The 18,954-nt window shown below is 33.0% G+C and overlaps 1 protein-coding gene across 5 annotated transcripts in view; it reads left to right on the top strand.

Annotated features, from left to right (window-relative positions):
• The window catches only part of EEA1 (early endosome antigen 1), a 138,271-nt gene that overhangs the window by 89,977 nt on the left and 29,340 nt on the right, over nucleotides 1-18,954 (top strand). For all 5 annotated transcript variants that reach the window (XM_073213613.1, XM_073213614.1, XM_073213615.1 and 2 more), the window contains 7 exons: nucleotides 529-678; nucleotides 1,676-1,795; nucleotides 7,805-8,008; nucleotides 10,691-10,891; nucleotides 11,789-11,902; nucleotides 14,730-14,885; nucleotides 16,314-16,453. In XM_073213613.1, coding sequence (XP_073069714.1) covers nucleotides 529-678; nucleotides 1,676-1,795; nucleotides 7,805-8,008; nucleotides 10,691-10,891; nucleotides 11,789-11,902; nucleotides 14,730-14,885; nucleotides 16,314-16,453 — 1,085 coding nt within the window. The remainder of the gene's footprint in view (nucleotides 1-528; nucleotides 679-1,675; nucleotides 1,796-7,804; nucleotides 8,009-10,690; nucleotides 10,892-11,788; nucleotides 11,903-14,729; nucleotides 14,886-16,313; nucleotides 16,454-18,954) is intronic.

The raw sequence follows: 18,954 nt of genomic DNA, 5'->3' as shown, positions 1-18,954 counted from the left end.
GGGTCCCGCCGGGCTGGGGCTTGTATCTTACCCCCTTCGCAAGGCGCTGGTTCCTTGCAGGTGTGGATGTGGTCTGGATGTTGTCCTGTGTCCTGTGGTCTCTATTTTAGGAAGATTTTTCTTTGTTATATTTTCATAGCTCTATGTGTTTTTGGGAGAAGATTTCCACTGCTCTACTCACGCCGCCATCTTGGCTCCGCCCTGAAGTGTATTAATTTTTAAGTTTCATTTTATTAAGTACCTCAAGTGATTCTAATACTTCTGTCCAAACAAGAACCTCTGGTTCACTGTACTTTTTTAGGAGAACAAAAAACCCCCAAAACTATGATGTTTAATTTACAATTTTATGTGACTCATTATTATTTATATAATTAAATTTAATTGGATCTTAGGTTCTCCTAAAGTATTATGAAAATAAAGATATTATATTGGTGAACAATATAATATTGTTTGGAAAATAGATGATAATGATGAATGTTCATGTTTTTATACATATGTGTATATCAACTTTTTTTTTCTTTTTTAAAGTTACATAGTAAACTCCTGGAGACAGAGCGTCAACTTGGGGAAGCTCATGGCAGGCTGAAGGAACAGAGACAACTTTCAAGTGAAAAGTTGATGGATAAAGAACAGCAAGTAGCTGATTTACAACTCAAACTTTCTCGTTTAGAAGAACAGGTGAGATAGCACTTCAAATGACTTTATTAGTAAATTTATTGCTAGATTTGAGGCATCTTATTAAATATTGGTTAAATCTTTTCATTGCCAAGAGCTTTCATTAGACATTGCTTTTTTTAATGCTGAATTGTGACATTTATTTTTCCCCAGTAAAAACACCCTTATTATTAACTACATTAATTCATTTTGCTGTGATTGTATTCCCTAAAGTTTTCCACAGAAATGTACAAAGAAGACTATTTTTTCAGCTTAGGCAGGAAAGATTCTGGGGTTGAACCTCTGTCAGGCTGCCAAAGGAGGGGTCTTCCTACCCAGGAAGGACAACTTTGTAATGAAACACTGAAAAATGAACAGTCGGTGAGGGGTCATTGGCATGAAGTTGGCACGTATAAATTTTCCATTTGCATTTAAGGATTTTCACTTTTAAAAATGAAGCATAAGATTGAATGCTTCCTAAATAAATGTGTGGTTGCCAAAAAGTAGAAACTGTTATTTGGTTAAAGTTATCATTAAATTATGTCTTTTACTACAATTGAAGAAACATTGAGAGTTAAAACTTGTAGCTTCAGCAACCAATTTTCTTCTAGACCTGAAATCTTAGATGCAGATGATCCTATTCTTTTCTAATAAGTGATAATTGTGATTGTTGTAGAATAAAACCCCACACATTTTGAGACTATGGTTTAGATTACTGTAATGAAAACTTGTGTGTAATTCCTTGATCATATTAGTATGCAAAGAGCAATAATAAACTAAATGCCAACCTGTAGGAAGAATTGTATTCTTAGGATGAAGGTCCATACCTGGAAAATAGTTTCTATTAAAATTAAAATTCTCTAAGTAATGAGATATTGCTTTCAAAGTTGATTTACTTATTATCTGAGTTTAGTTTTCTCTTTAGACTTGAGAATTGTGAGATTTGACATAATGTCAGATATTTATGAATGATAGCACTAAGCCTTTAAGTTGTCAACTGACAGTCTGCGTTTTTTTTAAGTTGAAGGAAAAAGTAACAAATTTCACAGAATTGCAACATCAGTTAGATAAAACAAAGCAACAGCATCAAGAACAACAAGCTCTTCAGCAAAGCACTACAGCAAAACTTCGAGAAGCTCAGGTAAATGTTATTTGAATTATTAGCCTCTTAAACAAAAATTAACCAAATTATTATTCTTTATTGTGGTAAAAACTAGATAATGGAAATTACTTGGCTATGAAGGGTTTTGATAATTTTCAGTATCTGGAAAATCAGAAATCTTTTTCTTTTAAATGCTATGTTGAAAATTTTCTCTAAATTTTTAAAATTAGTTATTACAGATTTATTTAAATAAATTTATATAAAATAAACTTAAATTTCTTTATTAAGTAAGTGTATCTGTTTATTTAAAATATATTATTTACATTATTCATAAATAATAAATTATTGTTATTATCTTAAAAACACTTTATTTGAAAAACTAAAAAATGCAAATAAAATTTTTTGGTTTAGTTAGCCAAGTAAAAAAGAACATTTTGTGTTTCCTATAGTAGAACTTAGTGTTTGGTCATGTCTTTCCCTGCTTTGGAATTCTTATATAAACATTAGAATTACAGGTAAAGAAAATACAATGATTGGGTTAAACTTAGGCAGATTTTATAGCATAATTTAGAGGATTGAAAGAAATTAAATTTTTGTTTTATTACTGTGAAGGGAGAGAGTGCCCAAATGTTTGAAATGAATGACTTTAGCATTTGTTTATTCCTTCAATCTTTCATTAATTAATTAAATATTATAGAGTACTCTATGTCCAGGACTGTGGTAAGCACTGAAAGAAATAAGAGGTGAGAAAGATATAGTACCTACCTTTAGTAAATGGCAAATTAATTATGTGCCACAGAAACAATGTTGGAGTTTAAAGGAGACAGTAAGTAATACACCTTTCTTTCCCTTCTGAGTTTGGAGAGGGGCATGGGAGTCAGATAGAGATCAAAATACTGTTTTCATTTATTTGTTCTTTCATTCTGTCAGTCAACAAGTATCTATTAATGTCTATGTTTAGCCAAGGAAATAAATGATTTTGCAGATATGAAAGCAAAGAAAACTGGCAGAAAGGTCTGCTCTCATAGAACTTTGTGAGGGCTACAAGCAATAGCCAACGTACAGAGGCAAAATATATCATTGCTTAGATAACAGTAAGTGATATGGAGATGAAAAAAGGGATGGGGAGTAGAAACTATGTGGGGAGCTAGAGGTGGGACTGCAATGTTAGCGTTGCCAGAGAAGGCCTGTCTGAGAAGATAAAAGACCCAAAGGGTGCGTGTGAGCCATTGGATATGAAAGAAGAGCATCAGTGTTAAAAGGCCTTGAGGAAGGAGCATGTCTAAGGAGCGTCAGGAAGCCAGTGGTGGCAGTGGTGGGAGTGATGAGGAGGGTTAAAGCAGCAGTCTTAGTGACACAGAGGATCAGAACGTGTAGAGCCTCATCGGTAGTTTTAAGAATGTTACTGTGAGGTCAGTGGAGGATCTGATTTATAATTTCATAGGATTACTCTGGCTCCTGTATTGAGAGTAGACTATTGGGGCACATGAATAGAAGCAAAGAAATTAGCTGAAAGACTAGTACAGTAATCCAGACAAGAAATGTTGTGGCTTGGATCTGAGTGGAAACAGTGTAGGTAGTGAGAAATGGTCAGATTCTAGATATATTTTGAAGGTATAACTGACAGATTTATTGATAGATTGATGAGAGAGAAATCAAGGATGATTCCAAGGATTTTGGCCTGGGTAGTCTGAAGGATAGAAGTCAAATAAGATGAAGACTGAGAGTCCTATTGAATTTGGCAATATGGAAATCATTGATGACATTGATAAGAGCGATTTGGATAGAGAAGGAGGAACTAAAGCCTGAGGGAGAGAGTTTAAGAGAAAACAGAAGAGAGGTTGGATAAAATGAACATAGTTAACCCTAGAAGTTTTACTGTAAATAGTAGTAAAGAAATAGAATAGTAAAACTGAGGTAGAGAATTTGGCATAGGTCTGCAGCTAAGTGGGTTTTCTTATACTGTACCCCAGAATTAAATTTATTCATTCAGTCACAGGCAAAGCTGAAAATGACAGCCTCTTACTTTCTTATAGGCAGGTTGTCTCTTAGACTGAGGGGAGAGCAAGGGGCTGAGTTAAACATGCTTAGTTCCTATTCCAAACTTTCCAATTAGTTAAATTCTCATTCCCTGGGGAGGAATAACAAAAGCATGGCAAAGAAGCCAGGTAAAGTCTCTCATTATGGAGACATGAAAAAGCCTTGAAAACTAATAAAACAGATGTATTAAATGAATACATCTAATAAAACTAATTAAACTGATTAAAGAGTATAGTTCTAGGTGCATATGTGTATATAAAATTATCATGTTGGCTTGGAGGACAGTTACCTAACTTCAGAATCTGGAAAAGAGCAGTCATTGAAAACTACTTAAAAGTGACAATCTGTGTTGCAAAGAATGCATAGATGTTTCTGGGCTGCAAAGATGGTGATAGTGAGAAGCATATCCAAGTATAGTAGAGGTTACAAGGACAAGAATACTGAATCTGGTATAAACTCAGCTGTTAGGTTTTGCTGGAGCTTAAAGCATAATTTAGAGATTAGTTCTCGAGGAGGCCATAGTGTCAGACATGGGTAAGTTTATGGAAGGCCTTGTGTGACACTTATCCTTGAAGATAGAAAGGTATTAAAGGTCTTAAGATGAAAGTTCCATAGCCAGATTTGATTTTTAAGTAGGTTATTCTTATGGTTGTGTGAAAGAGATTTTAGAGAGAATATTCTGAAACAGGAGATCAGTTAAAAGACTAATATATGCAGTAGTTCAGATGAAAAATAATAATGGTTTTAGTTCGAGCAAGTTAAAAAGTGTCATAGGAACAAATATGAGGAGTAATACTTGGGAGGTAAAATAAATAGGACTTGTTGACTTAGTAGTTGTAGGAATGAGAGCAAAAGGGAATGACTTTCAGATTGATAACATTGTGTACATGGTAAATGGAGGTGTCAGTTGTGTTAGTGAACGTGAGACAAGTGGCGGTTTTGTAGCATAATTTGATGAGTTCAGTTTTGGACATGTCTTGAGGCACCTACAGGATACATTAACTTAAAGTCCTGGAGGAGAGGACCTTGCTATATATATTAGCTATGATAGACATCAGCTATATGGGGTAAATGGAATTATTAGAATAGATGTGATCAGCCATGGAGAGAGTAGAGTGAGAAAAGGCAGACACCTAGTAATACAAGATGCTTGGGAAACATCAGTGCTTAAGGGATGCATGCATAGAGTAAGAGCAGCCCAAAGAAAGAGAATGACCAGAGTAATTAAGGAGAATCTGCAGAGTGGAAGCCAAGGGATTAAAGAGTGTGAAAAGTTGGGAGTAATAAACATCTTCAGGTGTAGATGTATGGTGGGGATGCCTTATATGATACATGAAAAATGTCCATTAGATTAGGCATTTAAGAAGTAGGCTGGTGAACTTTTTAAACATAATTTCAATAAAGTGATAGAGCTGGTCTGATTTTTTAATTGACAAGTAAATGAGAGATGAGGGAGCTGGGAAAATAAATATGTATTACTTTTGAAATTTAAATGTGAATTATACAAAGATTGGGCAAAAACTGAAGTGGGACTTGGTCTGAGAAGTATTTCTGAGAACGAGATATCTTAACATGTTTATTTAGACAAAGATTGATAGGGATTAATTGAGGATATTGGAGAAAGGGGGCAGAAGGAATAAGGTATTGATAAGCTCTGATGTCACTGATAAAATAGGTGTTGGTGAATTTGAACTTATCCTCTGAAGGACAGCCTTTGAAGCTTGAGGAAAGGAAGTAAATATGGTTACATGTAGACAAGGGGATGGGAAATCAAGGTAGATCATTCCTGAAGATTTCCCCCCACTCCCTTTTTTGGGTAAAATTGGAGATAGCAATAGCTGAATGTCAGGCAGGCAGAGATTAAGAATTTGGAGACAATACTGAAGATTTAAGTAGTTACCAAGGGGAATGTATGAAGGTAAGAACCTCATTGAAGTGAAAGAAAGGGTAGATAAGAGGATTCTGAGTACATAATAGAGGTTGGAGTCTAGAAATTTATAGTGGCATCAACCCATGGAGATTTGTGATACTGCTCTAACAGTACTTAGAAATGAAGTTGTGGAGAAAAAAACAGATTGCAACATCAATCTAGGATTGGGCTTTTTTAGGATGGTTATAGGAAACTTTGCGGTGAAAGAAACAGAAAATGAAAGAAACAGGAAAGAATAGTTAAGATTAGCTCATATATGAAGTTCAGGAAGAGAAGCTCGAGATATGCTAAATAAGCTAGAAGAAAATTGAAGTCAGTGTCTCTTTGATCTAGAGGACCAGAATTAAGGTCCTGAAATTGAAAGGTGCTCAGGAAGGTGTCTTCAAGATAGTTGAGATTTTTCATTTGGAACAATTTTAGGTGATTACCTAGAAAGAAAGAAAGAAAGATCCTACATGTGAGTAATTGAATAGAATGAGTAAAGTTCCAGGGATTAAGATGATATGAATATTGAGGCTGTGCTCTTAATTCTGTATGTATTTTGTATTTCCCAGGAAATTGGCAGCAAGTGGGATTGAGACAAAGACTAAATCAGGTCTCAAGTCTTCAGTGAATGAGGTAGGGATTTATAGATGATAGTAACATAGAATAGAGAGTAGAACAAATAAATGACATACCCCCCAAACAGCATAAAACTTTGATGTGAGGTAGAAAGTTATGGTAGTTTTAAACCACATAAAAGTTAACCACCCTTGTTTGCCCAGCAGAATAATCCTTACGTATCAGAGACTGTTAAAGGGGAGTCAGCATCTGTAATGGTAGAACTAAATTTCATTTACCACTTGGAAATAGAGTGACTCTTCTGGAAAAAAGCTTAGGCCTGGAACGGTGGTTCTAGAAGGTTAGTGGAATGTTGAGAGAGGGGTCATTAGTAGCAGGAATAGAGGATGAGAGCAGAGAGGTTAGATCGCCTTTCATCATTTCATGATTGAAGCTTTGAGAGATAAGCATGAATCTTATGCTTTGAGGTATAAGTCTGAAAATGAGTGATCCCAAATATTTTAATATTGGCACAAATTGTTGAAGGTGCCCCAGGTGGTTGCTGACTTTGTGTCAGCAAGGTGATGTGGGCTACTCTCAGGTTTACAGAGGGGTTTGTTAGGGCCTTCTTCTGAGTAGAGGCTCTTTGGCTCTAAAATGATTGACGTAAAGGCAAAGGCTGTAGGTCAGATAGCTCTCAAACATTCACAGGCATTGTTCTGGACGTGGTCTGTTGCACTGTGTTTTGTGTAACATTAAGGTCCTCAGTAAAGTACAATGAGAGGGATACCTTGATGTTATTGATAGAGGAATCCTATTAGAGTATTGAAGTGAGCCTTCATGAGTGTTCATGTCTTAGAGTGCAGTCATTTATTTTTCTGTTCGTTCATCAAATATCTTAGAGCATATGTGTCTTGGATGCATCAATCAATAAAACAGACAAAAATCCTCACCTTCGTGGAGCCTATATTCTAGTGAGGGGACGAAAGAGGATTATAAACATGAAAAATATGTAAATTATTTAGTGTGTTAGAAGGTAAGTGCTATGGAAAGGAAAAACTACTCAGGTGAGAGTATTGGGAAAATCTATAATTTTATTATCAGTGTAGACCTACTTGAGAGGGTGACATTTGAGCAAACATTTGAAGGACAGAGAATAAGCTATGTGACTTTGTCGGGGAAGGGATCCAGGCAGAAGAAACAGTTAATGCAGAGGCTCTGAGGTGGGACTGTGCCTGTGGTGATGAAGGCATAATGAGAGTCCCATGTGTCTAAAATGAACTGAACAAGAAGAAAGTAGGTAAGAATGTTAGACCAAGAATGAAGGGTTTTTTTTGTTGTTAAATTCTAGTTTGTTATCAGTAATATAGATTATATTGTTAAATATATGGTTGTAATCATTTAATTAAATTGGCCATGTTTAAATGTATAATGATTAGTAAAAAATGTAGTTCAAGTCATAAAGTTATCAATTATTGTATATTTGAGGAATAACTTTTTTAAGTTCTATATCCTTAAGGTAGTGGTTTTCTTTACAGAATGATTTGGAACAAGTACTACGTCAAATTGGTGATAAGGACCAAAAGATCCAGAACCTTGAGGCCTTATTACAGAAGAGTAAAGAAAGTATTTCCTTATTAGAAAAAGAAAGAGAAGATCTTTATGCAAAAATTCAGGCTGGTGAAGGAGAGACTGCTGTACTTAACCAGTTACAAGAAAAAAACCATACCTTACAGGAACAAGTAAGCTTGTCAAATGTATTCTATTTCTAAAATTTACTTTTATCGCTCTAAATCTTACTAAGTGCTTTATTTAAATGATTCTTCATTTTGCTTATTTTTAAGTACTTAAAAATATTATGTATATTTGACAAATACCATCTCATTTACGTTAAGGGTGGATTCCTATTACAGTGAAAGTAACAACGTAATTTGACAAAGAAAATTACAGTTCATGTCCCAGGTGACCATGAGCAAATCATTTCATCTTGTTAGTTCATTTGTAAAGTAGAGATGTTATTAATAATGCATGCTTGTCTCATGGCATTTTGTGATGTTTTGTAAAACAAATGAATAACAAAATATATTTATAAACTGAAAGTACCAATCAAGTATTAGCTGTTACTGTGTATTGGTTAATATACAGACTTCAGTGGTTACTTATATTTTGATAATGTATATGTCTTTGGAATATATAGCTAATAATAATTTTGATAAGTTGCCTTATTATTCTAACATTCATGTATAATTTAAAAGGAACTTTTAAAATTTAGCTTAATGTATTTTCAAACTGAAAAGAACTTTTAATTGCTTTTTAAAAGGAATTGTCCAATAAGAGAATTATAATTATATAAATGAGAAAGCAGTAAACAAAGTATCATATCTTACTATTCTTCTAATTTGGATATTAGAATATAACTCAAATTTTCCCCCCAATTTAAAAGTTAGCCTTTTTATGAAAAATTCAGTTTTCATGAAGAATTATTTAGACTAGTTTATAGTTGTAAATTGTATACAACTGGACATTGCTTACCATACGGATATGACCAAGAAAGTCTATAAAGTTTTTTTAAAAAGAATAAATAAATCTGTGTACTTTTGCTTCTGACCAGAGTAACTAATACCTATTTAGTCCTCTAATAAACAACTAGAAAAGTAGGAAAAAATGTATAAAACCACTATTTCATACATTTTGTACAATAAGCAGTGCAAGGCTTTGATCCCTGAGAGAAGAGAAGTGTGGTGAACCTTTTGACCACTGCAACTTTTGACCTGGAGGCATTTGCCAGACTCTGGTGCAGGTTGGGGAAATCCAAGGAAAGCACAGTAGTATCACTGAACTGAGAATGAGAGCCCAGGGAGCCTGAGGAAGCTCAAATTCGCAGGGCAGAATATCAGAGAGGAGGCAACAATGGAGAGAAAAAGCTCCAAAACTCGGCATAGGGATCCACTTGAGCTTTTAGCTGAATGCTAAGTTTTATGCTCGTAAGATGGTATTCTATAAGGCCAGGCAATGTACAATTATTAGGAGCCTCAGGCTGAAAAATTATCAGAACTCACAGTGGTGGAGATGTTCAAGTTCCAACCAGTCAGAGAAGAAAAATGTGGTTGAACATATGGGGGCATTCAGTAGAAATCCCAGAAATGTCATTCCTTAGTAGTAAAGCTAAACTAGCCTGGGTAAAAGCTAGTATATACCTGACCTAACAAAGCATAAAAAAAAGCTTTGAAAGGATCCAGCTGAACCATAAATATGTTAACTGCCTGCTGAAACAAAATTCAACATTCTTTTAAAGAAGACAAGAAAACCCAGACCTGTCACAAGAAATATAAAAAAAATTACTTGACCGAAAAGCAGAAACAGGAGAAAAAGTCATTCAATGGAAATAGACCATGAAATGAGAGATTAAATAGTCATCAGACAAGTACTTTAATACTGCTCTCAAAATATGCTATAGATATAAATGAAAAAAGCATTAACAGTGGAAACAGAAGTGGAAATGATAAAAAAAAAAAAGAACAAAAGAGAACTTCTAGAGATAAGAAAAAATATCTAAAGTGAAAATTTCATTGGATGGGCTTAATAAATAAAGTGAAAACAGTGTTAGTGAACATTAACACAGGGTAATTGAAGCTGTTCAAAATGAAGCAGAGAGAGAAAAAAGGCTGTGGGACAGTAACTATGTATTGTAGCATACATATAACTAGTGTCACAGAAGGCTTGGGAGGAGGAAAGTATTTATAGAAATAATGTCTGAAAATTTTAAAATTTGATTAAGACTATGAACCCACAGATTCAGGAAGTTCAATGAATGCCAGTCAAGGTACACCAAAGAAACATCAGATGAATTGGATTTCATCTAAATTAAAAATGTTTGCTCTTCAAAAAAGATAACATTACAAAAATAAAAGCTAAGACACAGATTGGGAGAAAATATTTGCAATACATATAGCAGACAATTCAGAAATATCCAGAATATGTAAGGAACTCTTATTAATCAGATCAGTGATTATCTGGGGCTAGAGATGAGTGGAGGGTGCTGAATGACTACAAAGGGGCATGAGGAAGCTTTTTGGGGTAATAAAAATATTCTCTATCTTGATTGTGGTTAAATAAGTATATGTATCCATCAAATCTCCAAACTACAATTAAATTGGGTGAATTTTATTTCATGTAAATTACAGCTAAGTAGAGGTGGTTTAAAAAATAATAATAGGAATCTCCAAATTTGATGTTATTTCTGAAGATTTTGAGAGATTATGTTTACTTATTTTTGGAAAGATGCCGACAGTTTTTCTGGAAAAAGGTTTGAGATAACCTGCCATAGAAGACTTTAGTATTCTCATGGTGATTACATTTGGGTTTCTTAGTTCTTGTTATATCATTTGTGACCCTCATAATTAAGAGTGTTGCTTGTATGATAGGTAACTCAACTAACAGAGAAGCTGAAGAATCAGTCAGAAAGCCATAAACAAGCCCAGGAGGATTTACATGACCAGGTGCAAGAGCAGAAGGCACATCTTAGAGCTGCACAAGACCGTGTTCTTTCTCTGGAAACTAGTGTGAATGAATTAAATAGTCAATTAAATGAAAGCAGGGAGAAGGTCTCCCAGCTTGACATACAGGTAATACTGCAATTTAATATGAGTTTGTATGACCAAAGAATGAATTGTAGGCCAACAGATGTTTTAAATTCTGTTTCTCCCTCTCCTTATTTCTCTTCCTTTCTCTCTCTCACTTATCAATGGAAAAAGGTTGGGAATAGAAATTAAGTAAAGGTTGTATCTAGACAGTTTGTTGAGCTTTCCTGTTTCACTTTTTATCTTTCTTGGAGCAAACTGCACTTTCAGAAACCATCAGAGCTTTTCACTTTCTTTGTTTTCATGAACTCCTTATTATTTTTGAAGTTCAAAGTAATTTGATATTATACCATTAGATTTCTATGTTAAATACCTTTTTAGTTTGATTTTTAAATTTTACTTTAAAGTTTTCATTAAAAAAAAAAACCTTTATATGGTACTGTTAAGTATTTTGAAATATTCTTTCAGAGGCCAATATAGAAACCTTGCTCATTGAGTCAATCACAGGGTGGAAATTAAGACATATTTCTATCTCTATTCTCATCATTCTTCTATACTATAATACTATATACAGGTATACTTATTAGAACTTGGAGAAAGAGGATACACATATCTTTCTTTTTAAAATAGAAAATATTTGTTAGATGAGTTATATGATCACGCAATTTGTACATGTCCAGTTTAAGAGAGGGAGAAGTATTTTGTTGTCATATAGTGACTTATGTATCATCAGCTATGTCATGATAAATTTCATCATTCATCCAAACATTTTTAAGAGTCTTCATCCCTGCTTCATATACTTAGTTTTTAATGTCTGAATCCTTGTTTTTTGCCAAAGGACTTAATTTTAAAAAATACTTTAGTGGCAAAAATTATCCATGTTCAAGTAAGGGGAAATCAAGAACTAAATACAAATTAAATGACTTGTACATTTTGTTACAGATTAAAGCCAAAACTGAATTATTACTATCAGCAGAAGCAGCAAAAACTGCTCAAAGAGCAGATCTTCAGAATCATTTGGACACAGCCCAAAATGCATTACAGGATAAACAGCAGGTAGGGGAGCTTAATGCAATTTCATACCATAACCTAATGTTCTGGTAGATAAATTAATTGCAAATATGTATAAAATAACATTTAGTTTTATATAATGTTGTGATTGACTTGCTTATTCCCTTTAATTTCTCCTCGAATTAAGAATCAGTGGAATGGTAGATGCAGGAGTCAGACAGATGGAGATAAAAATATCTTTGGTTTTGATAAAGCTCAATTGTTGTGCAGCTATGGTTGGGCTTCTTAATATTGTATTTCTCCTTTAGTCCAGACCTTGGTGTGGAGCTGAAATATTTACTACTAATTATTGAATTGTTCCCTCATCCCATCAAGTATCAATGATTGGAAAAGAGAGATTGACTCCCATGTTTTTAGCTGGTAATCTGGTCATGACCCAGATATACTTAATGTTGGAAGGAGGTAAAGAGTACCATGTATTCCATCTCAATAATAAGAGTTACTCTCTTTTTTGAGGGGTAGGAGTAAGTGGGATTGTAGGGAATACAGAAGTTACTTTTCTCAATACTTCTGATAGAATGAAAAACACTTACACTACTTTAGGGCCAAGGTAAAAATGGTGGTAGATTTTTCTGACCTTTTGATAGGTAGGAATTTTTAAAGTTTGCTTTTTAATTTGAGAAGTAATACTGGTTGTTTTTCCATCTTTCTTTAAACAATACAGTTGTGTATCACGTTAACAAAAATTGATACTATTTTATACTTATGTTAAGCCTGAATCCCATTTTCCTCCTTAGAATGTTTTTTATTAAATTTAGATACATCCTTCCAGACTTCTGTAAGCATTGAATATGTATATGTGTGTGTGTGTGTGTGTGTGTGTGTGTGTGTGTGTGTGTGTGTATGTGTATGTGTGTTATATACACCATACTCCAAAGGAAACCATCAACAAAACAAAAAGGCAGCCTACTGAATGGGAGAATATATTTGCAAATGATACATCCAATAGGGGATTTATTATACACAATGTATAAAGAATTCATACTACTCAACACCAAAAAACAAATAATCCAATTTTTAAAATGTGTGGAGGACATGGAAAAACATTTTTCCCAAAGAATATATACAGGTGGTCAGTAGATGTTCATACATAACACATAAAGATGTTTAACATCACTGTTCATCAGGAAAATGCAAATCAAAACATAATGAGATGTTACTTCACACCCAGTCAGAATGACTAGTATTAAAAAAACAAGAAATAACAAGTGTTGGTGAGGATGTGGAGAAAAGGGAATCCTCATGCACTGTTGGTGGGAATGTAAATTGGTATAGCCACTATGGAAAGCAGTATAGAGGTCTCTCAAAAAACTAAAAATAGAAATACCACACAACCCAGTAATTCCACTTCTGGGAATTTACCTGAAGAAAACAAAATCACTAATTTGAAAAGATATATGCATTCCTATGTTTATCACAGTATTCCTTACATTAACTAAGATATGGAAGCAACCTAAGTATCCATCAATAGATGAATAAAGAAGATATGATACATATATACAAAGGAATATTACTCAGTCATAAAAAGATGAAATCTTCCATTTATGACAACATGGATGGACTGAGAGGGCATTATGCTAAGTGAAATAAGTCAGGCAGAGAAAGAAAAATACCATATGCTTTTACTTGAATGTGAAATCTTAAACAAAAATAGACTCAAACACAGAGAACAGGCTGATTGTTGCTAGAGGGGAGGGATTGTAGGGATTAGTGAAATAGATGAAGGGGATTTTTAAAAAACCAGTTTTACATAACAAGTAAACCTACAAAAAAGGAAGTGATCAAAACTTTATTAGCAAATGTTCAAGTCTATTAATAATCAGTTGCAAATTAAGACAATAATGGGATATGCCCTTATTGAGGTATGTGTGTGTATGTGTTTAACACTGAGAGGATTGGAGATTATATAGAAGAAGAACAAGCCACTTTCAGTCACTGCTAGTGGTAGTATACATTAGTTCAATCTTTTGATAGTGATAGGGGAAGCTGTTTGGAAATACATTTCAAGAACCTTAAGATTATTCATATTCTTTAGTTTACTAAGGAAATAATAATAGCTTTAAGTATGCTATTTGCAGTTCTGTTACTGAATGCAGAAAGCTAAGTAGCAATGTAAGAATCTAAAATAGGACATTTGTAAAAAAGATGGTCTGTATTAATAAAATGGAAATTTACCCAGTCTAGTATAATGATGTTTAGAAAATAATGAAACAGTTTAATGATGCATTAAGTAAAAGTGAAGTTATAGTTAAACAGTATGTAAAGCAAAATCTTGTTATTTTACAAGTATAAATAAAAAATAGAAACATGCAGAAAAGACTGGAAGAAAAGTTATCAAAATTTTAATAGTGATTATTTGTGGGTGGTAGATTTACTAGCAATTTGTATTTTATTCTTTCTGTGCAAATAGGTATTACAAAAGAATTGAACAAGTATTAATGTAATCACTGTGTTTTTAAATATGTTTTCAAAAAGTGTGAACATTGAAAACATTTAATTATATAAGTGTTATTTTATTAGTAGTGTATTTAATATTCTGTTGAATCTTTTGGCTCCTAAAATAACTGTAGAAAAAGCTATTGAGCTGTTATGCATATAAAGACAGTATCTCAAACTATGTATAACTTCAGTTGAGGTCCTTTATATTGGTGGGTAAATATAATCTCTGATAAATCATTAAACTTATCTGTGGTCTTACTCCAAACAGTTTCTTAAATAAAATCAGATTTTTCAATACTACTTTGACCAAACATTTGGGCACTATAGTAAAGTGAACCTTACCGAAGCTTTCTTTAATTGTACTTTTATATAGGAGTTAAATAAAATCACTACTCAGTTGGATCAGCTCACTACAAAATTGCAGGATAAGCAAGAACATTGCAGTCAGCTGGAAAGTCATCTTAAAGAGTATAAAGAGAAACGCCTCTCTTTAGAGCAGAAAACTGAAGAATTAGAAGGTCAAATTAAGGTTTGTGTAAAAGAAATTGAATTTAATTAGCCATATTTTTTACTGCTGTAGCAATGGAAACTGATGACCTACAAAGATTTTAAATCTGCAAACAAAACTGAAGTTGTGTTGTAAAATTTTAAAAATTACTTGTAATTTTTCACATCTTAGTTTTGAATTCCATCTTTACTTTTAATTTCTCTATTAATTGGTCACTTTTACAAATGACAGTTAACGTATATAATGGGTTCAGTGTAACATAACTATTTCCAAGAGACAACCAATGAAGGATCTACTGTAATTTCAAGGAACTTAACCATTTTATGCTTGTTGAAGAGTCTCTTTTGTTTTAGCATTCCCATCTCCTTATCTTCTTATTTCAATATAGTATTTCAGATATGGTAAACTTCCTTTTTTAAACTGTACATTTTTACCCTTTGGATTTTGTTTCTTATTTTATGTAATGATTAAAAATAACAGAAAATCTATTTTATTGAAAAGTATCTAATGGGAAGTTTATTTGGCTATCTTTTTAAAATAGTTATTTAAAACCAGGAATGTCTATTGTGAGTGTCTATTATTATTATTAGGCCTTTAACATTTTGTAATTATTATTTAGGAAGTATTCCATATGTTTTACAAAGATATATTGTTATAGAATTAGTATATTTATATCAGATATCCAATGTAAGTGTTGAGTGAAGGCCACAAGTACCTAGATTGGTTTATAAAGTATATAGGATGCAAAATTATTACAATTATACAGGGAAATGCATTGCTTATAGATACTCTATATACTTAACAATTTAGTTTTGTAATTTGCAAAAATACATACATATATACATATATATGTGTATATACACACACACACACACACACACACACATATATATATATGAGACAGCAACTATACTATGAAAAACAGTAGTTTTTTGACCCAGAGATTAAAAAAGCAAAATCAGAAATGTAATTGGCTTTATAGTATTGTCATTAGATGCTAATTAGAAGGAGGACATGGCAACTCCAAGTTAGTTTTTAATACTTATAATTACATCATTGCTGTTAACTATGAATATAAAAGATATATTTTAAGTGGGCCCTGCTATGACGCTGTTATACTTAGTTTTTTCATGCTTGAGTGAATAACTTTTACTCAAGTAATAGACATAATTATTTTAAGCTTATTCTCTTATTCAGAGTTAATTTTGAAAAGTAAAAATTTAGTGACTACCTATTAGGTATAAAGCCTGCTCTTGCCAGATTCCAAGATAAATAACTCGTTTACTTAGTAAAGGCTTCAGAATATGTTTTTTATTATAATGTAAGTATTTTGTGGTTGTTTTTGTATGTTATGCCAATACCAATTTGAGTATAAACAAAAATCTTATAATATTTAATAATAGATGGAAAGTTATTGACATTAAAATGATTACTATATTTCTTCCATAGAAATTAGAAGCTGAAGCTCTTAAAGTTAAAGCAAGCAAGGAGCAAGCTTTGCAGGATCTACAACAACAAAGAGAGTGGAACACAGATTTAGAGCTTAGAGCCACAGAATTGAGTAAACAACTTGAAATAGAGAAAGAAATGTAAGCTAAACTACATAAGGAGAAGATTATAAACTAAGTAATAAAGTTTCCTTAAGATTTCAATTTCACTATCATAGTGCCTAAAGATTTATTAACTGTTTTTTTGTGTTGATTATATAACTGCTGATGTTAATGTGAATGAAAAACAAAGCCATCATAATATGCTTCACGAGAAAGGATCAATGAACCAGTTGGCCTGAAGTTCTTTCTGAGTAACTTCTTAATGTGGACTTCAACTTATTTAATAGATACAAGGATATTATTATTTTCTAGTATTTTTTTTGAGTCAATTTTGGTAGTTTGTATCTTTCAAGGTATTTGTCCATTTCCTCTAAACTTCAAATTTATTAGTATGATATTCATAATATTATTATACTTCTAAGTTCTGTAAAATCTTTAGTGATGCCTCATTATTCTTAATAGTCATAATTTGTGTTCTCTTTTATTGACCAATCTTAATTACAGATTTATCAATTTATAAAAAAACATAATTTTCTTTGTCAACTTTCCATTTCATTTATTTCTCTTCTTACTTTTAGCATTCTGTTCCTTACACTTGGGTTTAGTTTGCTCTTCTTTTTATAGCTTCTTAATGTGAAAGCTTTCTTGTGGCTGTCCACCTTTTGTAGTATCTGTTTCTTTTTTCCGATTCCTCACTCTGCATTTTGTCAATGCCAGATGTCAGATTTATGCAGATGGTAGTTACATGTCTTATTCTAATGAAATCAGTATAGTTTGACAGTTTTTCAACAGATAGAATAAATTATCTTGATGAAGATTGCCCTTTCTCCCATTTGTACTAAATGCTCATTGGGTTCATGACAGCTCTCACTGTAAGGGTAGATTAGTTTAGAAGATACTAGGATCTAAAAGATTAATTGGTATATGAAATTCCAAATGTGATTGGTGGCACAGGGGGTATGTGCTTCTGGATGCTTTCCATATAGCCATAAAAGTGCTGAACTGGGCCATCTTTCCTTAACTCCCAAGGTAGTATTAGTCTCTTGCTTAGCTTGTTTTTACTGATGCTTGGATTGGGTCTTGCCATGAGATCTTCAGTGGACACATAACTCACTGGAATTTTGATGGTTAAAAATCAGTTTTACCCCATTCATTAAGCTGTATTATTCATAGGAGGGCTTGTGACCAGTCACATTTTGGTAGACTTGGTCTTTAAATGCCAAACAGGCCACTTTGAGTGAGTTGACAGACTTGATCTAGGTCATGGGGATGAGGGTTTTTCACTCAGAAATAAAGATGGAGGCTGAGAACATGAGAAAGGTAAAATGGGAAATTCCAGTTCAAGGAAATAAAATCAAAACCATCAGAATTGGTAATTAAGTTGTTTCATGCCTTAATGGTTTCATCCTTGTTTTGGGAGTGATGATGAAAACTTTCTCGCATCTAGTAAATTGGGTACTGATTCTTCAAATTTTAAGATTTGGATATGCATTTTGTACCTCCAAGAGCATTCCGTTTTACTATTATCATCATAGTTTATAGTGCCTAACTATTTGGGGAGCACATCTTATCCTTCATATCACCCCTAAGTGGTTCATCACCTCTGGAACTCAGTCATCAGTCCATGAAGATCACCTCTTAGTTGGTTTTTGTTTTCTTTCCCAAGGACTCTATAGGCCCAATGATTACTTATATTTCTAATGGGCTCAATAGAAATGGGCCCATTTCCATTCTGTGTTTTAATCTCATGGTTCAGACTCAGAGGCTTCCACATTATATTGGGGTAAGAAAACCTTTTAATATTAAGATCTTTTTTGCCTGCATACTTTTTGCAGATGTTTCTTATGTGGGTCTTGTATTTCTAGAATGCTGCTCAGGAAAGGAGAGCTAGGTAAGCACATCCAGGTTTGAGTAAACCCCACCCCTGATCCCAGGGTTCAGCTCCCCTTTCTAAGGCCCACCTACATTTATGCATCCAACTCTTTCCTTCCAACTCACATTTTACAATATATTTTCATCACTGTGCAGTTTAATATATTTTCTAATACCTTCCATGATTTCTTCTTTGATGCATAGGTTATTTAGAGGTATGTTGCTTACTTTTCATATATTTGAGGTTCTTGTAGATATCTTACTGTGACTGATTTCTAATTTAATTCCATCATGGTCAGAGAATATACTCCTTAAAATTCAAACTTTCCTGACTATCTTGTTTTTGACCCAGTGTATGATTTATATTGGTTAATTTTCCATGTGTAATATGTATACTCTATATTGTTGGGTAGAGTGTTCTATAAATACCGATTAGGTCAAGGTAGTTAATAATATTCTAATCTTCTATATCCTTGCCAGTTATTTTCTCTGGCATTCTATCAGTTTTTGAGAAAGGGGTGTTAAGGTGTCCCACTATGACCATGGATTTATTTATTACTTCTTTTAATATATATATATTTTTAATTAACAAAGTTTTATAGTGACTGCAAACCTGTATATCTGTTTTGCCTTTTTGACTCATATTATCTTAGGATTTTATAATAATT

Source organism: Manis javanica, chromosome 10 (assembly GCF_040802235.1).
Source record: "Manis javanica isolate MJ-LG chromosome 10, MJ_LKY, whole genome shotgun sequence".
Lineage (NCBI taxonomy): Eukaryota > Metazoa > Chordata > Mammalia > Pholidota > Manidae > Manis > Manis javanica.
The sequence above is the reverse complement of the archived record's forward strand: the minus strand, read 5'-3'. Positions and strand labels throughout refer to the sequence as shown.